Consider the following 18,843-nt stretch of genomic DNA (forward strand, 5'->3'; position numbering starts at 1 on the left):
GTGAAGTGTGAGACAGGGAGGCCCCCCCTTGCTGTCCCTTACAGTCCTATGGGGTTTTGGGCGCAAACATTTTGACTCAGGGTGGGACATTTGCTTCTGAGCAATGGGACTTTGGTTGCTGGGTTTGGAGGCCATGGGTCCGGAGTGGCTGGCTAATAACAGAGGGAAGGCTTATAACCGCTCTCTTGTATCCCTTCCTTTTCCTTTTCTACCCCTTTTGTTTGTACTGCAAAGTTGGATTGGGGGCCTCCAATAGTGACAGGAAATTCCATGTTTACAGAAGTTCAGGAGGAGAGTTCAGGAGTCAACCAAAGTACTGAGGGAGCTGGAGATCTCACTTCGTACCAACCACATTGGGTGAGTCCGAATCGGCCATCAGGATCTGGTGTCTTCTGAGGATGGTTTGCCTGTTTACTTCCCTGCCATCAGGCACAGTTGCCCCTTGAATGGCTTTGGTTCCCCAGAGCTTCAGACTGTTCTTTTTCCGGCTTTTCTCCTTTTCAGCTCTGCCAGCTGCTGACTGATGCTGCTGGCAAGCTTGGGGCCTCTCCTGGGGTCTTCAGCCTGTGGCTTTGAGTAGAAGACATTCCCATAGCAGCTGAGACTAGAGTCTGCCTGTGGCCTGGGGCTGGGCCAAGGGAGGCCCAGAGAATGCTAGGAATGGGGGAGCATATTACATCGGGTAGCTGAGACCTCGTTCCTGGACTGTTTGGTGCCCAGAAGATTATTTTCTTGATTACGAGACAATCTTAGTTCATAAGCAGAAGAAGCTTCCTAGTGCACCAAGGAAGAAGATCTAAGATAGTGGGGGCGAGGAGTTGAACGTCTTCTGTATCTACAGACCCTGGTACTGCCAACCTATTGATGGGGCCCCTGGGAACTGCGTGAGTCTTGTTTTCTAGTTTCTGAGTGGGGAACCAGAACTTGCTAAACAGGCAGAAGGCTAATGCCTGAGGGACAATGAAAGGTGGCAGTGGTCTCAGTTTTATAAAACCATAACCAATCAGAGTATATGTAGTGAAAGTGAGAGAGAGAGAGAGAGAGAGAGTGAGAGAAAGGTGTGTGTGTGTGTGTGTGTGTGTGTGTGTGTGTGTACACAAAGGATAGTGAGGGATACCTGATGTTGGACTGCAGGCAGGGCTACGATCCTGATCGAAGGGCCTGGCACAAATGTTGAGAGCTTGCATGAGTGAGAAGTTGAGCCTGGGGTGGGGGTGGGGTGGCTGGGCAGGTGCCATCTCCAGGGTCCTGGGCTTCCTGAGAGCAGAGGTAGAATGAGCCAGATGACATCATCTGCATTTCCCCCTCTGTCCGCAACAGCCGCCCACTTGTTCACCCCAGGCTGAGTCTGCCTGGGGCTCTTATAGAGGCTACCTGTTTGTAGCCAGCTGCTGCAGCCATCACAGGGGAAATGGCACAGGAGAGAACAGGAAAGGGATAGTTCCTGGCCTCGGAGCTGTGCCTGGTGGCCAAAATTGGCTCCTACACCTCATCCACGAACCAGAATGAAAGCTGACATGCTAGGAAACTAAACCTCCGGCTTTATTTGGTAAATCCTCGCACAGGGAAAGAGTGACGGGGCCTCGTCAGCTACCCTGTGTGTGAAGGCAAGAGTGAGATGGCAGCTCCCAATCCCACCTACTGCCCGGCACCCTACCACAGGGCCTTCTCCTCCTCTCTCCTCAGGCCCTCCTTTCTTTCATAGTAAGTCTAGCTGCATGAGGATGGGGGCCTGTTCTTCTCGGGACAGGGCCACAGAGCAGTGTGCGACACTCCCTTCTGCTCACCCCTTCTACCTGGTGCCTGCCTCTCTGGCCACTGGCCAGGGGCCGGGGCCAGAGCAGCACGGTTCCCAGGCCTGGGGCCTCTTGGCAGTTGGCACACAAGTCAGAGGTCTGGACCTGGCCCTTGGTTCCCAGGGAAGAGCATAGTGTCTGGCATTTTAGGAGCTCCTGTTGTCTGTGGGGACAGGCCAGGCTGTGGTAATCATGTGGGGAGGGCCAGGCTCCTTCCTGGATTTCTGGGCAGGAAGAGTTTGTCAGGCTGTCAGACTGGGGTGTGAGTGCTCCAGGGCAGTGGGAGCCCAGGGCAAGGTGGGGAGAGGAGGATCCTGCTTCTGTCATAGCCTGATCAGCCTGAGGGCCTGCCGAAGCTGGGTGTGCAGGGGCAGCCCAATGGGAACTCAGGCCCTGGAGCGGGGCAGGCTGGGAAGTGGGATTCCAGAGCCTCACCAGCTCCTCCTCTCTCTGGTTTGTATTGGTTTCTCTCCCTTGCCGAAGTGCCCTTTAACCTCTCCTCAAAGTGTCAAGATCCCGAAAATAGCAGTGTAGACTCAGACAGGAAATGAGAAGGGGGTGGGGAGCTGGAGAGCAGACAGACAGGAAACGGGAGGCCTGTCGGCCCCCAGAGAGGAAGCTAACTTCAGGCAGCTCCGGTGTCAGTCAGCCTCAGCTGAGCCTGGTGCTCTGGCCCAGCCTCTCACTGTAACCCAGGGTGTGGCCAGCAAACATGGCGCTGGTGTTCCAGCTGTGGGGGAGACGCGGCCTTGCAGGGCTGTGGGGTACAGCTGGCCAGTAAAGAGCCCCAGACATCCAAGGGAACAGAGTGCTCAGGAGAGTCAGGGTTTTGTCCTGAGAGTTTTATATCTCTCTGTGCTGTGGAATGAACCTGTCCTGTAACAGTGTTCCTGGGATCGGCTCTTGAATTTCCTTCCAGGGGTATCTTAGGCCAAGAGGCCTGAAGGCAGAAAGATGGAAATGCCTGGTCCATTGTCTTTAGGATCTTTGTTGTCCTCATTCCTGCCTCTCTGGCTGAAGGGGCCCGAGTCCTCAGTCTGGCTCTGAGTGGTCATAGCCATTCTAGAGTTACTTGAGTCCCTGACTATTCCCCCATCCTTTTCCTATTCTGCCAAACTCACCCTAACTAAACACAGAATCCCCACATATCTCTCTTTGCTCACTATGGTCCCAAATATCTTTCCTTGAACTTGGTGGAAGGCCCCTTTGGCCCACCATGTCTCTGTTCCAGATTTCTCTTTGACCCCTCCCGCCTGTCTTTTGACTGAGACTTCAGTCAAACTGGGGTCCTGCGAGATGTTATTAGGCATAGCTCTGCACAGCGGCCTGTGGTAAATGCTCTTGATAAACCTCCTCACCTCCCCATAATTCTGCCAATAAACATCAAGCAGGGACAGTGCACCCAGTGTTGTGCTAGACCTCAAGGACACAGAAAATGATTGAGCCAGGTCCCTGGCCATTTAGGAGAGGATTCCTGAAAGCTTGTTTGGCTGACATGGTATTGGAAGGCCTTGTACCTTTCCCCATTCCTGGCTCCCCAACCTAGCAGAGGTCTAGGCCAGTGATGTGACCATAGATGAGTCTGCCATGGGTTTTGAACTTCAGCATTTTCCCAGCCTGGTGCTAAGTTCCAGAGGATTCAGAAGTGGGTGTTGGGTCAGAGGCCCCTCCTCACCCTCGACTCACTTTAGCAGACCCCTCCACTATGTTTCCTTTATCTGCAGGTGGGTGCGAGAGTTTCTGAATGATGAGAACAAAGGCCTGGATGTGCTGGTGGATTACCTGTCCTTTGCCCAATGTTCTGTCATGTGAGTACCACCCTGGGGCCAGGGCTCAGGACCAACAAGGGAGGACACAGTCCCATTCTGATTTGCTTAGGAGGGGTGAGGTTGCAGTAGTGAAGATGGGAATGGAGATCCCAGGCCAAGACAAAGAGCCCAGGCAATGGTGTGGGAATGGACAGGCAGCCAAGGGGATGTCTGGGATCTGCAAAGAATGCCAGGTGGGGAACAGAAGGAGAGCGATACGGAAAGGGCACTCGGGATCAGAACTCAAAGGATCCAGACTCCAGGCTGAGAGCAGTCAAAGGAAACGTCCTGGATTCTGGGAGAGATGCCTGGTGGGATTCATTCCTTTGGGAAATTATCTTTAAGATTCTCCTTTGGGTCTCCAAATGTGAGATGCGAGAGGGTTACTCCAGGTCATTGCTGAAAGGCCCTAGGAGCAGTGGACATGACCTTTGACCCAAACTAAAAATGAAGTATTCAGGAGGCTTTTTCAAGCAGGTTGGGGGTTGAAGGTAGCCCTAAGAGAATTGGTACAGATGAGAAGGCAGCATGAGGTGGTGAAGAAAACAAGGGCTTTCAAGTATGACAACCACAAAGCTGGTTGTGGGTCTCGGTTATGTCCTTTACTATCCATGTGACCTCAAGCATATTTACGTCCTCTTCTATAAAAGGAGATCCATGTTCCAGGGTTGTTGTAAGGTTTAGACGATAATGTTTGTAAAGCAGTTAGTGGTGTTTGGAACGTAGTAAGTCCATATTGCCCTGGCCACTTTAGTGTTAATTATGATTATTTAAGGCGGTGTAACCTACCATAATTACCTGAATATATGGAAAGAGGGATTATAGTGATCATTCATGTGATGACCAATAAATACTTCAGACTTCTACCCAAGACTTAAGTCAGCCCTTGGCTGACTAATCATCGCAGTTTGCCCAGGGCTTTTCCCAGTGTTAGCACCAAAAGTCCCAAGTCCTGGGAAACTCCTCAGTTCTGAGACTCGGTCCTAGCCTAGACTTTCACTTTTGTTGTTACTGTCCTTGCCCATGGCCATTCTCCTTTGTCTAGCAGATCTTCAGTCTTCTCTCTTTAGGGGTTTGAACTAATGCCTCTCCTAGGTTTGGCCTGTCACTTTTTCCAGGTCACCCCCTGTTAAAATCAAGAGTGGCCTAGTCCTCATTCCCATTCCTGCAGAACTCATGCCTCATGATCCTCCTATCCCTTTAAAAACCACTCTTTTTATAGAAAGAAATGAAAAACATTTGCTGAAGTGATTTTTTTTTTAAATTCAGAGCTTTTATAGTAAAAAGATGTAGATCATTTTTCCAAATAAGCCTATCTCATTTGAAAAGCAATCAAATCCCAGCTGCTCAAAACCAAAATACACTGGATCCTCAGTATAGTAGTGTCCACAGCAGTGCCTTTGACTCTGTTTTTGAAAGAAAGATTCAGGGCAGAGGGAAGGGGGTAGAGGGGAAAGAAAGTGTGTTTTGAGAAGGGTTGAAAGGAAAAGGGTGAAGCCGGATAGAGTTTGGGTGAAGGCATTTATTTGTAAACTGCATGTACCAGTGCTAGGGAATACTATTATTGATTGAGGGAAGCCACTGCCAAGCCACTGGCAAATTTCCCTGTCAGGGAGACTCCTCTGATGTTTACTTGAGAGCCCATCGAACATCTGATCGTCAAGACTCTGCAGCCTGCTCTGGCCCCTTTGGAATATTCAGATATCTGCAGATATCATTTCTCATTTCAGAAAGCCTTGGCCTCTGTGCCTTTGACCCTGGGGCTATGCATGTCTGAGCAGAAGGTTCCTTGGGGGAAGAGCCTGTAGGAGATGCTTGTTCAGTCCTTAATGACCTACTTGGGGGAGGAGGACAGGAAAGAAGAGTGGGGCTTGTTTCTCAGACGTGGGGATTTGTAAAAGACAGTGCCCCATGGGTTTGTGACCTCAACCTGCCCTCCTTGCCCTGGTCACACTCCCAAACTGCTGATGGTGATCACAGAAGTAGAAAGTGACAGAGAAACTGTCCCAACTCCTGTAGGCACTAAGGACCCCAGTCCACACCCTCGACCTGTGATTTCTTCCCCCAGGGAAGCTGAAGCCCAAGGAGCCTCTATACCAGAAAACCTAGAAGTCTCAAGTAGAACCACAGAAAACCCAGTCACTAAAAACCAGTGCTGGGATGGGACCATGGTACTCTTGAACATAGAGGACTGTCCCACTCTAGGTTGGCTGGGACCCCCATTCCCTTCCATTCAGACCTGCCCTCGTGAACCCAATTCAGAACCAACTGGGCCACTGCAGGGCACCCCTTTGGCCTCTGCCGCTTGCCAGCCAGCAAGACCTGCAGTTGACCCGTTCCCCACCACCCTTCCACAGGGCAGCTTCTCCATGGGGAGCCACAGCTTCTCTGGGATGCCCTGTCTAAGGCCAGGAGTGCAGAAAGACTGCCAGCTCCCTGGGTCCCTTTGGGCCCAGGAAGAGGTCACTCCTGGAGTTGCCCGGCCAGTGGGGAGCAGCAGCTCACCTGCGTCAGCCTTCCCATGTCCTCCGGCCCTCCTCCTGGTTGCTGCCTGTGCCTGCACTGCCCTTGTCCTGTGTTGGTGGCTCTCCTGACCAGAGTTGGGTCTCTGCTGCCCAACTCTGCTTGCTCTTCTTGCCCTCTTTGCTTTTCATTGCCCTAGAGGTCTAAGGGGGGGGAGGTGGGCTTGCCAGGGGGCTTAGCACTGAATTTCTCCTGTACGTGCGCTTGTGTGTCCTTTCCTGCTCCAGGTTTGACTTTGAGGGTCTGGAGAGTGGTGACGATGGCGCATTTGACAAGCTCCGGTCCTGGAGCAGGTCTATCGAGGACCTGCAGCCACCCAGCGCCCTGTCAGCCCCCTTCACCAACAGCCTCGCTCGCTCTGCGCGCCAGTCTGTGCTCCGGTATGTGTGCTCTCGCTCTGCCCGCCTGCCTCCCATCCTAGCCCCCAGTCCAGGTCGTGGGTGACAGCGGTGAGTGCTCATTGCTCCTCCCTCCACTCTTGCTTCCAGGCTCAGCTCTCTTGCCCTCTGCCTGCCAGTCTGTCTCTGGTCTGTCCTCTCTGTCTCCTTGATTCTGCCCAGCAATCTGTCCTGGGTAAGTACATCACCCTCGGCTGTGCCCACCCCATCTGGGGTTCCAGCTCTCCCCTCTCTGCACTCCCCTCCTAGGGGCCCCCTCCATTCCTCTTTTTCACTCTGCCCTTCCTCCCAGCCTCTTGGGCAAGACTGTCCCTCACCCAGCTCCCTGGTCTTCACTGGGTGATCAATTCCTGCCCTCATGTCTGTTTCCCTCTGGCTCTGCTTTCTGCCCCATCAGCTGCTCCGAGACCAGCTCCCAACCAACCTACCTGCTGCTCACCTTCCCTTCACTTCTTCCTTTAGGACTTTTCTCTCCAAGGCTGCCTTGTGTTCATTTTTTTTGCAGTATTTTAACAGACTTCCTGCCCAGAGGCAGGTGGATAGACCGGATGACTTTTCAGAGCCCCTCCTACACAGGGAGGCTTTCCTTTGGGCCCTGTGGCCCTTTCTGTGGTCTCTGTCCCTCTCGTGGCCATGCTTTTCTCCTGGTCTCCTTTGGGTTTTGTCCTTCTGACTCTGCTCATCATTCTAGTCCTGTGTGAGCAGCCACCATTTGTGCTTCCTCTTTCTTTCATGAAACGTCATCGGGGGCAAAGCCAGATGTAGCCCCCAGCCCTCCTATTGCCTTTGGGGTCTGCTCTGCCCTTTCTGGGACGTAGAAGTGGGATGGGAGCCAAGATGCTCCTGCCCCAGGGAATTTGTGGAAGATGCAGCGACTGGAAGGAGGAGGAGGGAAGGCAGGGATAAACGTCTCCCTGGATCCATCTGGAGGACTAGGAAAGCCTGCACATCTACTGTTGTATTTTGGAGGGCCCCTGGGCTCAGGATGGTTTGGGCACTGATTATAAAGCTGGGATCCTGGATATTTACTCACAAAGGCCTATTGCAGAGAGATGAAAACAGCTGAACACCCTGTGTCCCCTTCCTCCGTCCCCCACTCTCTAGGCTGTTGGGTCAAGGTCTCCTGTCCCCCTTTTGTGCTGCTGCTGTCGGGGTGATGGTGAGCGCTCCTAGACCCTTCATCAGCAGCCCCCTCTTCCCCAGGTATAGCACTCTCCCTGGGCGCAGGGCCCTGAAGAACTCCCGCCTGGTGAGCCAGAAGGATGACGTCCACGTCTGTATCCTCTGTCTCAGAGCCATCATGAACTATCAGGTAAAGGGGCAGCACTAGCCTTGGATGCCCCGCCTGTTCTGCCTCATCTGCCAAACTAGAAGAGCTAGGAGGGCACCAGCTTGTAAAAGATGATTTTGAAAAAAAGAAAGAAAAAAAAAAAGACACATTTGCTGGCAGGCCTATAGTCCAGGAGATCCAGCCGGGATATACCTTCCTCAGCATCAAGGTTTTCCTTCCTCTGTCCTTTCCCCTTGTTATAGTACGGATTCAACCTGGTCATGTCCCACCCCCATGCTGTCAATGAGATTGCACTCAGTCTCAACAACAAGAATCCAAGGTAAGTTCCTTCACTCCCCTTTCCTCCCACTGTGCCCAGGGCTCTGGAGATTTGGGCTCCACTTATCCCTTATAAGTCCTGCCTGGCTTTGGAGTCCTGTGGCCCTGGTCAGTGCCTTGGTTCGGCTCCCTCACTTCAGCTTAAGGAGAAGGAGTGTCCCTGGCTTCCCTCTGGTCTGCACAGCTTAGTGAGGGGCAAACTTCCTTCCTCTGCTTCCTTTCCAAAACCCACTCCCCTCACTTCTGAGGCTGTCTCCACTCTCTGAAGGGACTCACCTAGTTGTAGAAGTGAACTGTATGGTGGCTAGGGTGGGGAGCTAGGGTGTTAATTGTTTTTCTTCATCCCTTAGGACCAAAGCCCTTGTCTTGGAGCTCTTGGCAGCCGTGTGTTTGGTGCGGGGAGGTCACGAAATCATTCTTGCTGCCTTTGACAATTTCAAAGAGGTCAGTCTCCTGCATCTGTGTGTGTGTGTGTGTGTGTGTGTGTGTGTGTGCGCGCGCGCACGCACGCATGCATGCACATGTGTGTGTGTCTGTGTGTTTGTGTGTGTGTGTGTGTGTGTGTATGTGTTTGGTGGGGAGGTGGGGAGCCAGGTAGGTAAGCACCCTTTCCTGTGATCTCACACATCCCGGTGATTCTAACATCTTGTGCTTAGCTAAGTAGCCAGTCCCACTGCTTCTTTCTTTTCTTTTCTTTTCCTTTTCTTTCCTTTTCTCTTTTCTTTTCTTTTCTCTTTTTGATTCCTTCTCTTTTCTTTTTGTTTCTTTTCTTTTCCTTGTCTTTCCTTCTTTTCTTTTCTTTTTACCAAAAACAGAACTTCAGTCTTAGCAGATCTTATGGCAGGACAGCTCCTGAATGGCCAGCTAAAGATGCCCTCATTTGAGGGCTGTAGTCCAGCGGCCCTAACCTGGTCATGCATCAGGATACCTGAAGAGCTTGTTAAACTTACAGACCCCTGGGAGGCCTGAGTACCTGTGCTTTAACAGGCTTCCCAGGTGGCTTTGAGGTGGTGAACCCACCGGTAGAACCCAAGGTAGATGTGTTTGTGGTGGGAGGAGAAGACAAGCAAGGATCTTCCTGAGTTATTGGCTGTTATTGGTGAGGGGAGAGGAAGCTCCTACTTGGAATTTCCCCAGCCTCTGGCCCTGGCTGTGAAACTCTCATCTGCTTGAACGTAGGATTCCTCGACATCCAGTTGCAGCTGCTGGCCCCACCCCTTCCTCCTCTCTGGACCTTTTCCCTAGCATCCATTGTTCAAGCCAGGAAATAGCTCTTCCTCCTAGAAGCCAGAGGCTCAGAGGAGTCTCTGGACCCCTCTTAGCACAGGGCTTTCCTGCACCCTGCCTCTCTCCTGTGTCCCTACTCAGACTTCAGCCTCCTGCCTCAGCCATGGCCTCCAACCTTCCTCCTGCCTCCCTCCTTCCTTCAATAACTGGCCAACAGTGTTTCTTCTTGGCCTACCTCAGAGGCACCTAAAGTCCTGATTAATGGCACAGGCTTTACTGGGTTCCCTCAGCAAGTTGATGTGGGGATCAGGGACCCCGGGCAGATGCCAGGTCCCGGGCTTTCTTCTGCCTGACGAGTTTGTTAAACTTACGGGCTTTCTTCTAAGTGTCCCAATGGCCCCTTGCATAGAAAGAGTTGTAGTTCAGCTTAGTCTGACTGACTAACCAGTCAGTCCCTCTGCCATGATGTTCCTGGGAGCCAGGGCTCAAGGGCTTAAGTTCTGCGTGGGATAGATCTTTTCACTGAGAAAGTTTGTTTGTTCAGGTATGCAAGGAGCTGCACCGCTTTGAGAAGCTGATGGAGTATTTCCGGAATGAGGATAGCAACATCGACTTCATGGTGAGGAACTGGGCCTGGGTCAGGCACATGCCCAGCAGGTCCCATGCTCCTGGAGAACGAGGCCAGGCCAACAGCATATCTTGATATTCTGTGTTGAACCTAGAAGGATTCTCTCTACTCAGTAAATGCTCCTTGTCTACTCACCTACCCTAGAGAGCTTTTAGAAACGTCAGGGCAATGTCATTTTTGTGTCTTGGGTCTACCTCCTTTGCCCCCTTTTGTGGCCTTACCGTCTCTAATTTGGATCCATTCAGAGCAGCTTCGCTTTACCAGAGCTTTTCCTTTGGCTTTTCTTCCCTTCAGCCTGGGGTCTTTAGTTAAGTAGTGTTGTCTCAAGAAATACCTGCTGATGTACAAAGGAAATAAGTTGCATCTTCATTTCCATCTATTTCTTGTGTAATTTACTTGTCTTCATAAACTGAATATAAAGTTTGATATCTTTAAGTTAAAATACTCATTATTCCCAGAAAGACTCAATTTTTTTTATTCATTCCTTTTTTTTAAGTTCGTTTACTTATTTTACGAGAGAGAGAGTGTGCATGAGTGGGGGAGGGGCAGAAAGAGAGGGAGAGAGAGAATCCCAACGTGGGGCTCAATCTCACGAACTGTGAGATCACGACCTGAGCCAAAACCAAGAGTTGGGAGCTTAACTGACTGAGCCACGCAGGTGCCCCTATTCACTCCTTTTGATTATCCACCAGATGATACTGATTCTAACACCCTGGCTCTTCCGTCTCTCCTTTCCCTTCCTGCCTCTGACCCTCTGGACTGCTTTTCCAGGTGGCATGCATGCAGTTTATCAACATCGTGGTGCACTCAGTAGAGGATATGAACTTCCGGGTCCACCTGCAGTATGAGTTTACCAAGCTGGGGCTGGAGGAGTTCCTGCAGGTGAGCTGGGCTGGAGTCCTCACAGGTGAGGAGCTGGGGGGGCAGAGGACCAGCTTAGTCACATCACAAAGGGTTTTTTCTTTTACAAGAGCCTAGTCACGGATGCTCCTGGAACCCTGCCTGTCTTCTGAGGCCTGGGTCTCAGGCCCTCCTGCACAGGGCTCTCCAATTAGGCAGCTCCACTGGGTGAGAATGTGACATGGGTGCAGAGGAACTCCTTGGGTCTTATGCTCTAGAAAGTGGTCATAGAGGGTGGTAAGGACTGAGTCTCTCTCAGGAGGCTCCCCCAACTACTACTCTCTCTGCTTTTTCCAGAAGTCAAGGCACACAGAGAGTGAGAAGCTGCAGGTGCAGATCCAGGCATACCTGGACAATGTGTTTGATGTGGGAGGTTTGTTGGAGGATGCTGAGACCAAGAACGTGGCCCTGGAGAAGGTGGAGGAGCTGGAAGAACATGTTTCCCATGTAAGTAGTCTTTTTTTGCTGCCAGGACCACTGTTGAGGGAGGGGAGAGGAAGGGGACATCTCAGTTCCAGGAATCTTGACCTGACCCACTTGCCTCCAGATTGAGTCCCAGGGAAGCCTTGGAACCCAGCATGCTCTGACTCAGGCCCCGGATCATCCACAGATTCGAACACACACTGACCTCCAGGACTGGGCGTGGGGTGGCCTCAGGCTTGAGAGAGTCAGATGTGGTCTATTTCAGGTGGTCTCAGACCCTGGGCCCATGGGAGTGATGTAGGGAAGCCACTGGGCCACGCTGCCTTAGGAGTAGAGGGGTACAGGGGTCGGGCCCAGGTCCTGACTGAGATAAAAAAGTACCCAGGCTTTAGGGTCAGCACCAAATCTACCCTTCCCATCCTGTAGCTCACAGAGAAGCTTCTGGACCTAGAGAACGAGAACATGATGCGTGTGGCAGAGCTAGAGAAGCAGCTGCTGCAGCGGGAAAAGGAACTAGAGAGCATCAAGGTACCAAGTAATCTGGAGAAGGGAGTCTCTGACGGGTACTGGGTGCCAGGGCCTGGGGATCTGGCTTTTCTTTCTCTCTCCTTCTCCCTTCCTTCCTTCCTTCCTTCCTTCCTTCCTTCCTTCCTTTCTTTTTTCTTTCTTTTGATATTTTTCCTATCAATTTATTTTTTATCTCTTTGCTCTTTCATATAGCTAGCTGCATCCTAGTATATGAAGTGTATCTGACAATTGTAATTTTTTTAAATTATTTTTTTGATGTTTATTTATTTTTGAGATCGAAAGACAGAGTGCCAGCAGGGTGGGGCAGAGAGAGAGGGAGACACAGAATCTGAAGGAGGCTCCAGGCTCTGAGCTGTCAGCACAGAACCTGATGCGGGGCTTGAACTCACAAACTGTGAGATCATGACCTGAGCCGAAGTCGGACGCTCAACTGACTGAGCCACCCAGGCACCCCTGAAAATTGTGGTTTTTTTATTTGGCTTTTCTTTCTTGAGATTTTCATGTCTTTGAAAATCCAGATCTTGATTCACACTTGAGGCATTCACATGAGGGTGGGCTGATGATTTCACCCTAATTTTTAGTTGGAGAGGGAAACTGAATCCAAAGGGGGCAGGACACACACAGAGGAGGGTGGGAGCAGGTGGGGCCCTGCGTGATGAGAGGGCCGAGTAGCCCATGTGTTATCCACCAGGTATCCTAAGTCAGGAGACCAGAGGCTTCGCATATTTAAGCGCTTCTCTGCCCCTCACTTCACCTGTTGTTATAAAGTCATGCCCCAACCTACCTTTTCTTCCCAGAGGGATACAATTATATTGGTTCTACTGAGCTTGGTCAACATCTCCCAAACCCCTGCTAAGAGTCCAAAGTGCTGTCCTGGGGAATGCAGAGGATACAGAGATGGCTAGGGCAGGCTCTTGTCCACAGTGGGCTGCCACCTGAGTGGTTCTACAAGGCCAAGTACAATGAGAGCAGTATCAAGGAACAGAGCACTGAGGGCAGTGTGGCAGGAGGCTAGAGGCGGGCCTGGGAGGTTTACATAGGAGCAGCTTCTGACCAAGGCCTTGAGGAACCAGCAAGACTAAGGCTGGGTCCGGGAGGAAGCGCACTGGAAGGTGCCAGCTGGGCCAACGGCTCTTCTGCTCATCTCTTGTTCTGTGGAACAGCCTCCCCAGCCCCCACCTGGGTTTCCGCTGCTCTCTGCCTCTGGGCACCCTCCCAGAGACCCTAGCTGAGAGGCCTGGTAGGGGCAATGACTGCTGCGTGTGCCTTCCACTTACTCTTTCCTTAATGGTGCTGTCTCCCGACAGGAGACTTACGAGAACACGAGCCACCAGGTACACACCCTGAGGCGGCTCATTAAAGAGAAGGAGGAGGCCTTCCAGCGCAGATGCCACTTAGAGCCCGGGGCCCGGGGCCTGGAGTCAGTGGGCAGTGAGGCCCTGGCCCGGGTAGGCCCTGCAGAGCTGAGTGAGGGCATGCTGCCCTCCGACCTGGACCTCCTGGCTCCAGCCCCACCACCCGAGGAGTCCCTGCCTCTGCCTCCACCGCCAGCTCCTCCCCTGCCCCCTCCACCACCCCCATTACCAGGTGAGGAGAACCCTAGGAGTCCTGAAGCGCAGCCTCATCTTGGGGCCAGACCAAAACCTGGGCCCACAGTGCCTCCCTTAGGGAGAAGCCGGGGATGTGGGTAGAAGGACGTGAAGTCAGGTGGGGGAGGGTTGAGGGAGGGCAAGAATCTGAGGGAGGCTCAAGTTACTGGGCAGGGGGTGTCCAAGGGTGGACGTGGGTCTGTTTTAAGGATTATGAAGGTGCTGCTCCTGATTCCTCTGTGGAAAGCCGAAGAGAGGGCTTAGACCAGAGCAGAAGACAGGGAGCCAGAGGCTAGTGAGACCTGCCCTACCAGAGTTAGGACCCCTGGGAGCCGGAGGGACAGGGAGTTCACACATCCTCTTTCCCCAAGAGGCTTTGAAGACAGGTTGGGCAGCACTGGGGAGGGCGTCTCTAAAGAGGCTTTTGGACCGTGGGTCACTGTGGCATTTGTTTTCCCCCAGACAAGTGTCCCCCAGCCCCACCTCTCCCTGGCGCTGCTCCCTCTGTGGTGTTGACAGTAGGCCTGTCAGGTGAGTGTCCCCAGGACTCCGGGCAGGGCTAGTGGGATGGAGAGAGAGTGTCCTTGGCCCCAGCCTCACTGAACCTCCTTCCAAATTAGCCATTCGTATCAAGAAACCTATCAAGACCAAGTTCCGGCTGCCTGTCTTCAACTGGACAGCACTGAAACCCAACCAGATCAGCGGCACTGTCTTCAGTGAACTTGATGATGAGAAGATCTTGGAGGTAGCAGGGCCTGGAGCCCTCAGGGGTGGGGTTGAGGGCTGGGGACTAGATCATGCTGTTAGCCAGATCTCCTGGCCTTGGAAACCCCCTTAGAATCAGGCCTCCGTGAACCAGAGCTGAATGGAAACTGGGCGTACTGCCAGGGGCCCTTTAGTAGAATGAGGTGACCGCATAGTCCCTTCTTGTCCACTCCTGCCAGGATCTGGACCTGGACAAATTTGAAGAACTGTTCAAGACGAAAGCCCAGGGCCCTGCCCTTGATCTCATCTGCTCTAAGAACAAGACAGCGCAAAAGGCCGCCAGCAAGGTGACCCTGTTGGAAGCCAATCGTGCCAAGAACCTAGCCATCACCCTACGCAAGGCTGGCCGCTCGGCCGAGGAGATCTGCAGGGCCATCCACACGTGAGGCTCCCACTGACCTCGTCCTGGTCCCCAGCCAGTTGACAATCCAGTTCTCCACCTACTATCCTGGCTTTCCCTGGATTCTAGGGCGTCGACAGATGTGTCTCCCATCCTTCAGTCATTCACTGGCTTGGCCAGAACTTAGTATATTTGTGCTGTGTGCCAGGCACCATGTGAGGTGCTGGGCATTCAGCACAAACCTTCACTCAAGTTGCTGCCAGTCTAGGCAGAACAGTTCAGTAGCGTGGGTGATAACCACCTAGGTGGCAGAGGTACAGGCAGCTTTAGGGGAAGAGGGCAGGCCAGATGGCTGAGCTTGGTGATTCAGGAAGGCTTCCCAGAGGAGGTGAGGAAGTATATGAAGTCCATTTCAGTGCCTGGAGGGAGAAGCTTGGTGCCCTACGTACTGAAAATTGACCATGACTTCAGCATAGGAGGGGAGTTGAAGAGACAGGGTAGAGACAGGTGGGCAGAAGTCTTGCAGGCTGAGTCTCATAAGCCACACTCAGGTATTAAGATTTCTCCCTAAGGGCAGAGGGAGGGCGCTGAGGGGTTTTAAACCAGGCCATGGACTGTTCACCTAGGATGTTACTCACGCTCTGATAGATGAGGCAATAGGCCCTCTAGGCCTCTGGCTGCATCCTGCTCACCGACCCCACCGGCAGTCCCTCTAGGAGCTGGAGAAAAAAAGGATGATGGGTAATGGGCAAATGCAAGACCTGAACTAAACTCCCTCCTGCACAGGTTTGACCTACAGACCCTACCAGTGGACTTCGTGGAGTGCCTGATGCGCTTCCTGCCCACAGAGGCTGAGGTGAAGCTTCTGAGGCAATACGAGCGGGAGCGGCAGCCCCTGGAGGAGCTGGCGGCCGAGGACCGCTTCATGCTGCTCTTCAGCAAGGTGGAACGGCTAACCCAGAGGATGGCTGGCATGGCCTTCCTGGGCAACTTCCAAGACAACCTGCAGATGCTCACGCCGGTATATCCTCTGGCCCAGTCGGGGTCATCTGCGGCTACCCCTCCACCTGCCAGTCCCCTCCCCTGCCCTGTCAGTCCGTCCCCGCCAGCCCCTCTCAGACTTTGCCTACACCCCCCCCCCAACCCCCGGCCTAGGCTCACGCAGCTCTTCATCTTCCTTCCAGCAACTCAATGCCATCATTGCAGCCTCTGCCTCTGTCAAGTCCTCACAGAAGCTGAAGCAGATGTTGGAGGTGAGGAGATGTTGTGGATGCAGGCACCGGTGGGCCTGGGGCCTGGGTGGAGGAAGGAGCCCGCAGGCCATGGCCTGACTTCCTCTCATGCATCTTTTGGATAGATCATACTTGCACTAGGGAACTACATGAACAGCAGCAAGCGAGGAGCTGTGTACGGCTTCAAGCTCCAGAGCCTGGATCTGGTAAGATGGTGGGGACAACCCAGGGCCAGGAAGCCTGAGGAGCCATGGTGCTCAGCCCTCTCTCACCACCCCCTGCCCCCCTCTCTCAGCTGCTGGATACCAAGTCCACTGACAGGAAGATGACACTGCTGCATTTCATCGCATTGACCGTGAAGGAGAAGTACCCAGACCTGGCCAACTTCTGGCATGAGCTACACTTTGTGGAGAAGGCTGCAGCAGGTAAGGGGAGCTTGGCTCAGCGAGCCTGCTCTCGTGTCTAGGCCAGGACAATCCCAGGAAGCCTAGGAGAGGGAACGCTTGGGTCCTTTGTTTCTGGCCTTTGTTATCTCCCTTCTGGCCACTTCAAAGCTTTCCGCTGGGGCCATGGGTAGGGGCCACCCCCGAGGGAGCCTTCCTGCAGGCACCCGCCTAGCCCAGCCTTTCCCATTTGGGTGCCATGGGAGTAGGCAGAGGAAGGCAGAGGTGGCTCTTGATTCCCAGCTCCCTCGTGCTGGCCCTGGGGACTGCATTTTCTCCATTTATAGAAAAACTATAAAGCCCCACAGACATAAGGCAGCTGTCATTTCTGCCCCACTCATGAAAACTGAAGTGGGCTTGAGGCAGCTCCATCTTGGAGACCAGCAGTCTCTCTGGCTTGCTTTCCTGTGCTGCCTTGCTCTTTGGGGTCATGAGCTCATAGCCCCATTCCTTTTCCTTGCCTGTGAGAGCCCTGGTAGCTGAGTGTGCCCTTCTAACCTGGAAGCAGAGGCAGGAGAACCTGCTTGCTGCAGGGCGTAGGGTGGGGGTCGGGGGGGTTGCGTGGACAGAGTTCTGTGTAGCCCTGGGCTGGGAGATGGGCATGTTGGCCCCTGGGTAGGCCTCAGCCCAGGCTCTGGTGACCACAGTGTCCCTGGAGAACGTGCTGCTAGATGTGAAGGAGCTGGGCCGTGGCATGGAGCTGATTCGGCGGGAGTGCAGCATACATGACAACAGTGTCCTTAGGAACTTCCTCAGCACCAACGAAGGCAAACTGGACAAGCTCCAGCGTGATGCCAAGACGGCTGAGGTGGGCAAAAGGTGGAGGCGGGTGGGAGCGGCCAGGGCCGAGGCACTGTGTCCCTCCAGGTGAACTTTGTTCTGGTTCTTGAACCAAAGAACTTTTACCACACAGTTGGGTGTCTGTATGTGGTGGAGAAGAGGCATGGCAGAGGCTGGGGTGCGGGGGCAGACAGCTGCCCCCGGGGACATATTCTAAGGAGCTTTGGGAGCCCTGAGTTCTCTTCCATCCCACAGGGCTGGGGGATGCTGGTTTTCCTCCTTTGGCCCTGAGCACTGCTTTCTGTGAGCCTCCTGTCCCCAGCGGGGAGCCGGGCTTCTCCTCTGCCAGGCTGATCCCTTCTGTCCACCCCTTCCCCAGGAGGCCTACAATGCAGTTGTGCGCTACTTCGGTGAGAGTCCCAAGACCACACCCCCTTCTGTATTCTTCCCAGTATTTGTCCGATTCATTCGTTCTTACAAGGTGAGCGGAAGAAAGGCTTTTAAAAAGGAGTTTGGCTGCAAGAAAACTGGTAGGGGGAGGGAAGGCTGGGATCCAAGTCCTCGGAGTCCTGGGAGGGAGCGATGGAAGCTGGCCACAGGCCTCTCAGCTGTGAACGGGTGGGCAGGGTGGGGGCCCAGGCCCTTCCTGTCATTGTTCAGGGCAGGAAGTGCCCCTCCAGAGGGTGGCCACCTGGGGTTGCTGGCCCCACTGCCACCCATTCTCCACCCTCAGTGTCAGCCCCTCCCCTCACAGCCTGTGTGAGCCTCACCACCACCCCCCAACCCCCCATGGTTCTTAGGAAGCAGAACAAGAGAACGAAGCTAGAAAGAAGCAGGAGGAGGTAATGCGGGAGAAGCAGCTGGCTCAGGAAGCCAAGAAACTGGATGCCAAGGTGGGTGGGACCAAGAGCTGGGGCCTGGAGAGCAGAGCAAAGGATTAGGAACGGGGTGGGGAGAGAGCTTGAGAGGTGGAAAACTGGAGCCCAGAGACCACCCAGAGGGTGTGAGGCTGGAGTCCGAAGGGATGGGGAGAGGGGCTTTGGGAGGGATTCCTAGGCAATGATGAGGAGTGGGCTGCTGTACACAAATCAAGGGCATCTTCAGGCTGCATCTAGGGGCAGGAACCAGCCCCATGGTAGGTTAGTGATGACTCCCTTCCCCTTCAAATGCTTGGCCCTAGACCCCCTCCCAGCGGAACAAGTGGCAACAGCAGGAGCTAATTGCAGAGTTGAGGAGGCGCCAGGCCAAGGAGCATCGGCCTGTTTACGAAGGGAAGGACGGTACCATTGAAGACATCATTACAGGTGGGGCCCTTGTCCTTCCCTTGGGTCTGGCCACTAGGCCCAGCTCCCAGGCTCCAACCCTACCCTTTTGAGCCCTCCTCCCATCCCATCCCCATGAGGCCTGACCACTGTGTCTCTTTCCTGGGCCACAGTGCTGAAGAGTGTCCCTTTCACGGCCCGTACTGCCAAGCGGGGCTCACGCTTCTTCTGCGATGCAGCCCACCATGATGAGTCAAACTGTTAACCCCCAAGGCTGGGGCCCTTGACAGGTACTGGGCACCGCAGCTGTCCCCTCTGCATGCCCACCTCCCAGGACTCCTGCTGGGCCCACAGGCACCTCCTCCCCTGCATGACTTGGAACCATCCTCTGGCAGCCTCGTGGTGATGGGGGCACATACTTCTCTACTTGCATGCCCCATGCTCTGAGAACCATGGCTTATCCCTTGCATGTGCCCTCAGGGAAGTATTCTCTCCCTGACTAATGCTGTCCTGGCTTCTACTAAGACCCAAGGGGCAGGGAGTTTCCAGAGCAGGCAGGACCAGGCCACCACCTCTCCTTGCTGAGGCTCCA

The 18,843-nt window shown here is 53.7% G+C and overlaps 1 protein-coding gene across 6 annotated transcripts in view; it reads left to right on the forward strand.

The window, feature by feature from the left end:
* The window catches only part of FMNL3 (formin like 3), a 53,996-nt gene that overhangs the window by 33,761 nt on the left and 1,392 nt on the right, over positions 1-18,843 (forward strand). Inside the window, exons 4-26 of one of the 6 annotated variants that reach the window (XM_086713458.1) lie at positions 281-357; positions 3,521-3,604; positions 6,355-6,507; positions 7,729-7,837; positions 8,059-8,135; positions 8,485-8,578; positions 9,906-9,980; positions 10,761-10,871; positions 11,190-11,336; positions 11,739-11,840; positions 13,148-13,427; positions 13,892-13,960; positions 14,050-14,174; positions 14,374-14,576; positions 15,321-15,555; positions 15,719-15,787; positions 15,892-15,972; positions 16,062-16,191; positions 16,857-17,017; positions 17,369-17,470; positions 17,790-17,882; positions 18,170-18,293; positions 18,425-18,541. In XM_086713458.1, the coding sequence (XP_086569584.1) occupies positions 281-357; positions 3,521-3,604; positions 6,355-6,507; positions 7,729-7,837; positions 8,059-8,135; positions 8,485-8,578; positions 9,906-9,980; positions 10,761-10,871; positions 11,190-11,336; positions 11,739-11,840; positions 13,148-13,427; positions 13,892-13,960; positions 14,050-14,174; positions 14,374-14,576; positions 15,321-15,555; positions 15,719-15,787; positions 15,892-15,972; positions 16,062-16,191; positions 16,857-17,017; positions 17,369-17,470; positions 17,790-17,882; positions 18,170-18,293; positions 18,425-18,516 (2,793 nt within the window). In that variant the 3' untranslated portion in view covers positions 18,517-18,541. Of the gene's footprint in view, positions 1-280; positions 358-3,520; positions 3,605-5,749; positions 5,776-6,354; positions 6,508-7,728; positions 7,838-8,058; positions 8,136-8,484; positions 8,579-9,905; positions 9,981-10,760; positions 10,872-11,186; positions 11,337-11,738; positions 11,841-13,147; positions 13,428-13,891; positions 13,961-14,049; positions 14,175-14,373; positions 14,577-15,320; positions 15,556-15,718; positions 15,788-15,891; positions 15,973-16,061; positions 16,192-16,856; positions 17,018-17,368; positions 17,471-17,789; positions 17,883-18,169; positions 18,294-18,424; positions 18,542-18,843 lie in introns of those variants that run through there. The other 5 variants (XM_025930142.2, XM_025930141.2, XM_086713460.1 and 2 more) reach the window with 5 other exon arrangements.

Source organism: Puma concolor, chromosome B4 (assembly GCF_028749965.1).
Source record: "Puma concolor isolate L17-30 chromosome B4, mPumCon1.1.hap2, whole genome shotgun sequence".
Lineage (NCBI taxonomy): Eukaryota > Metazoa > Chordata > Mammalia > Carnivora > Felidae > Puma > Puma concolor.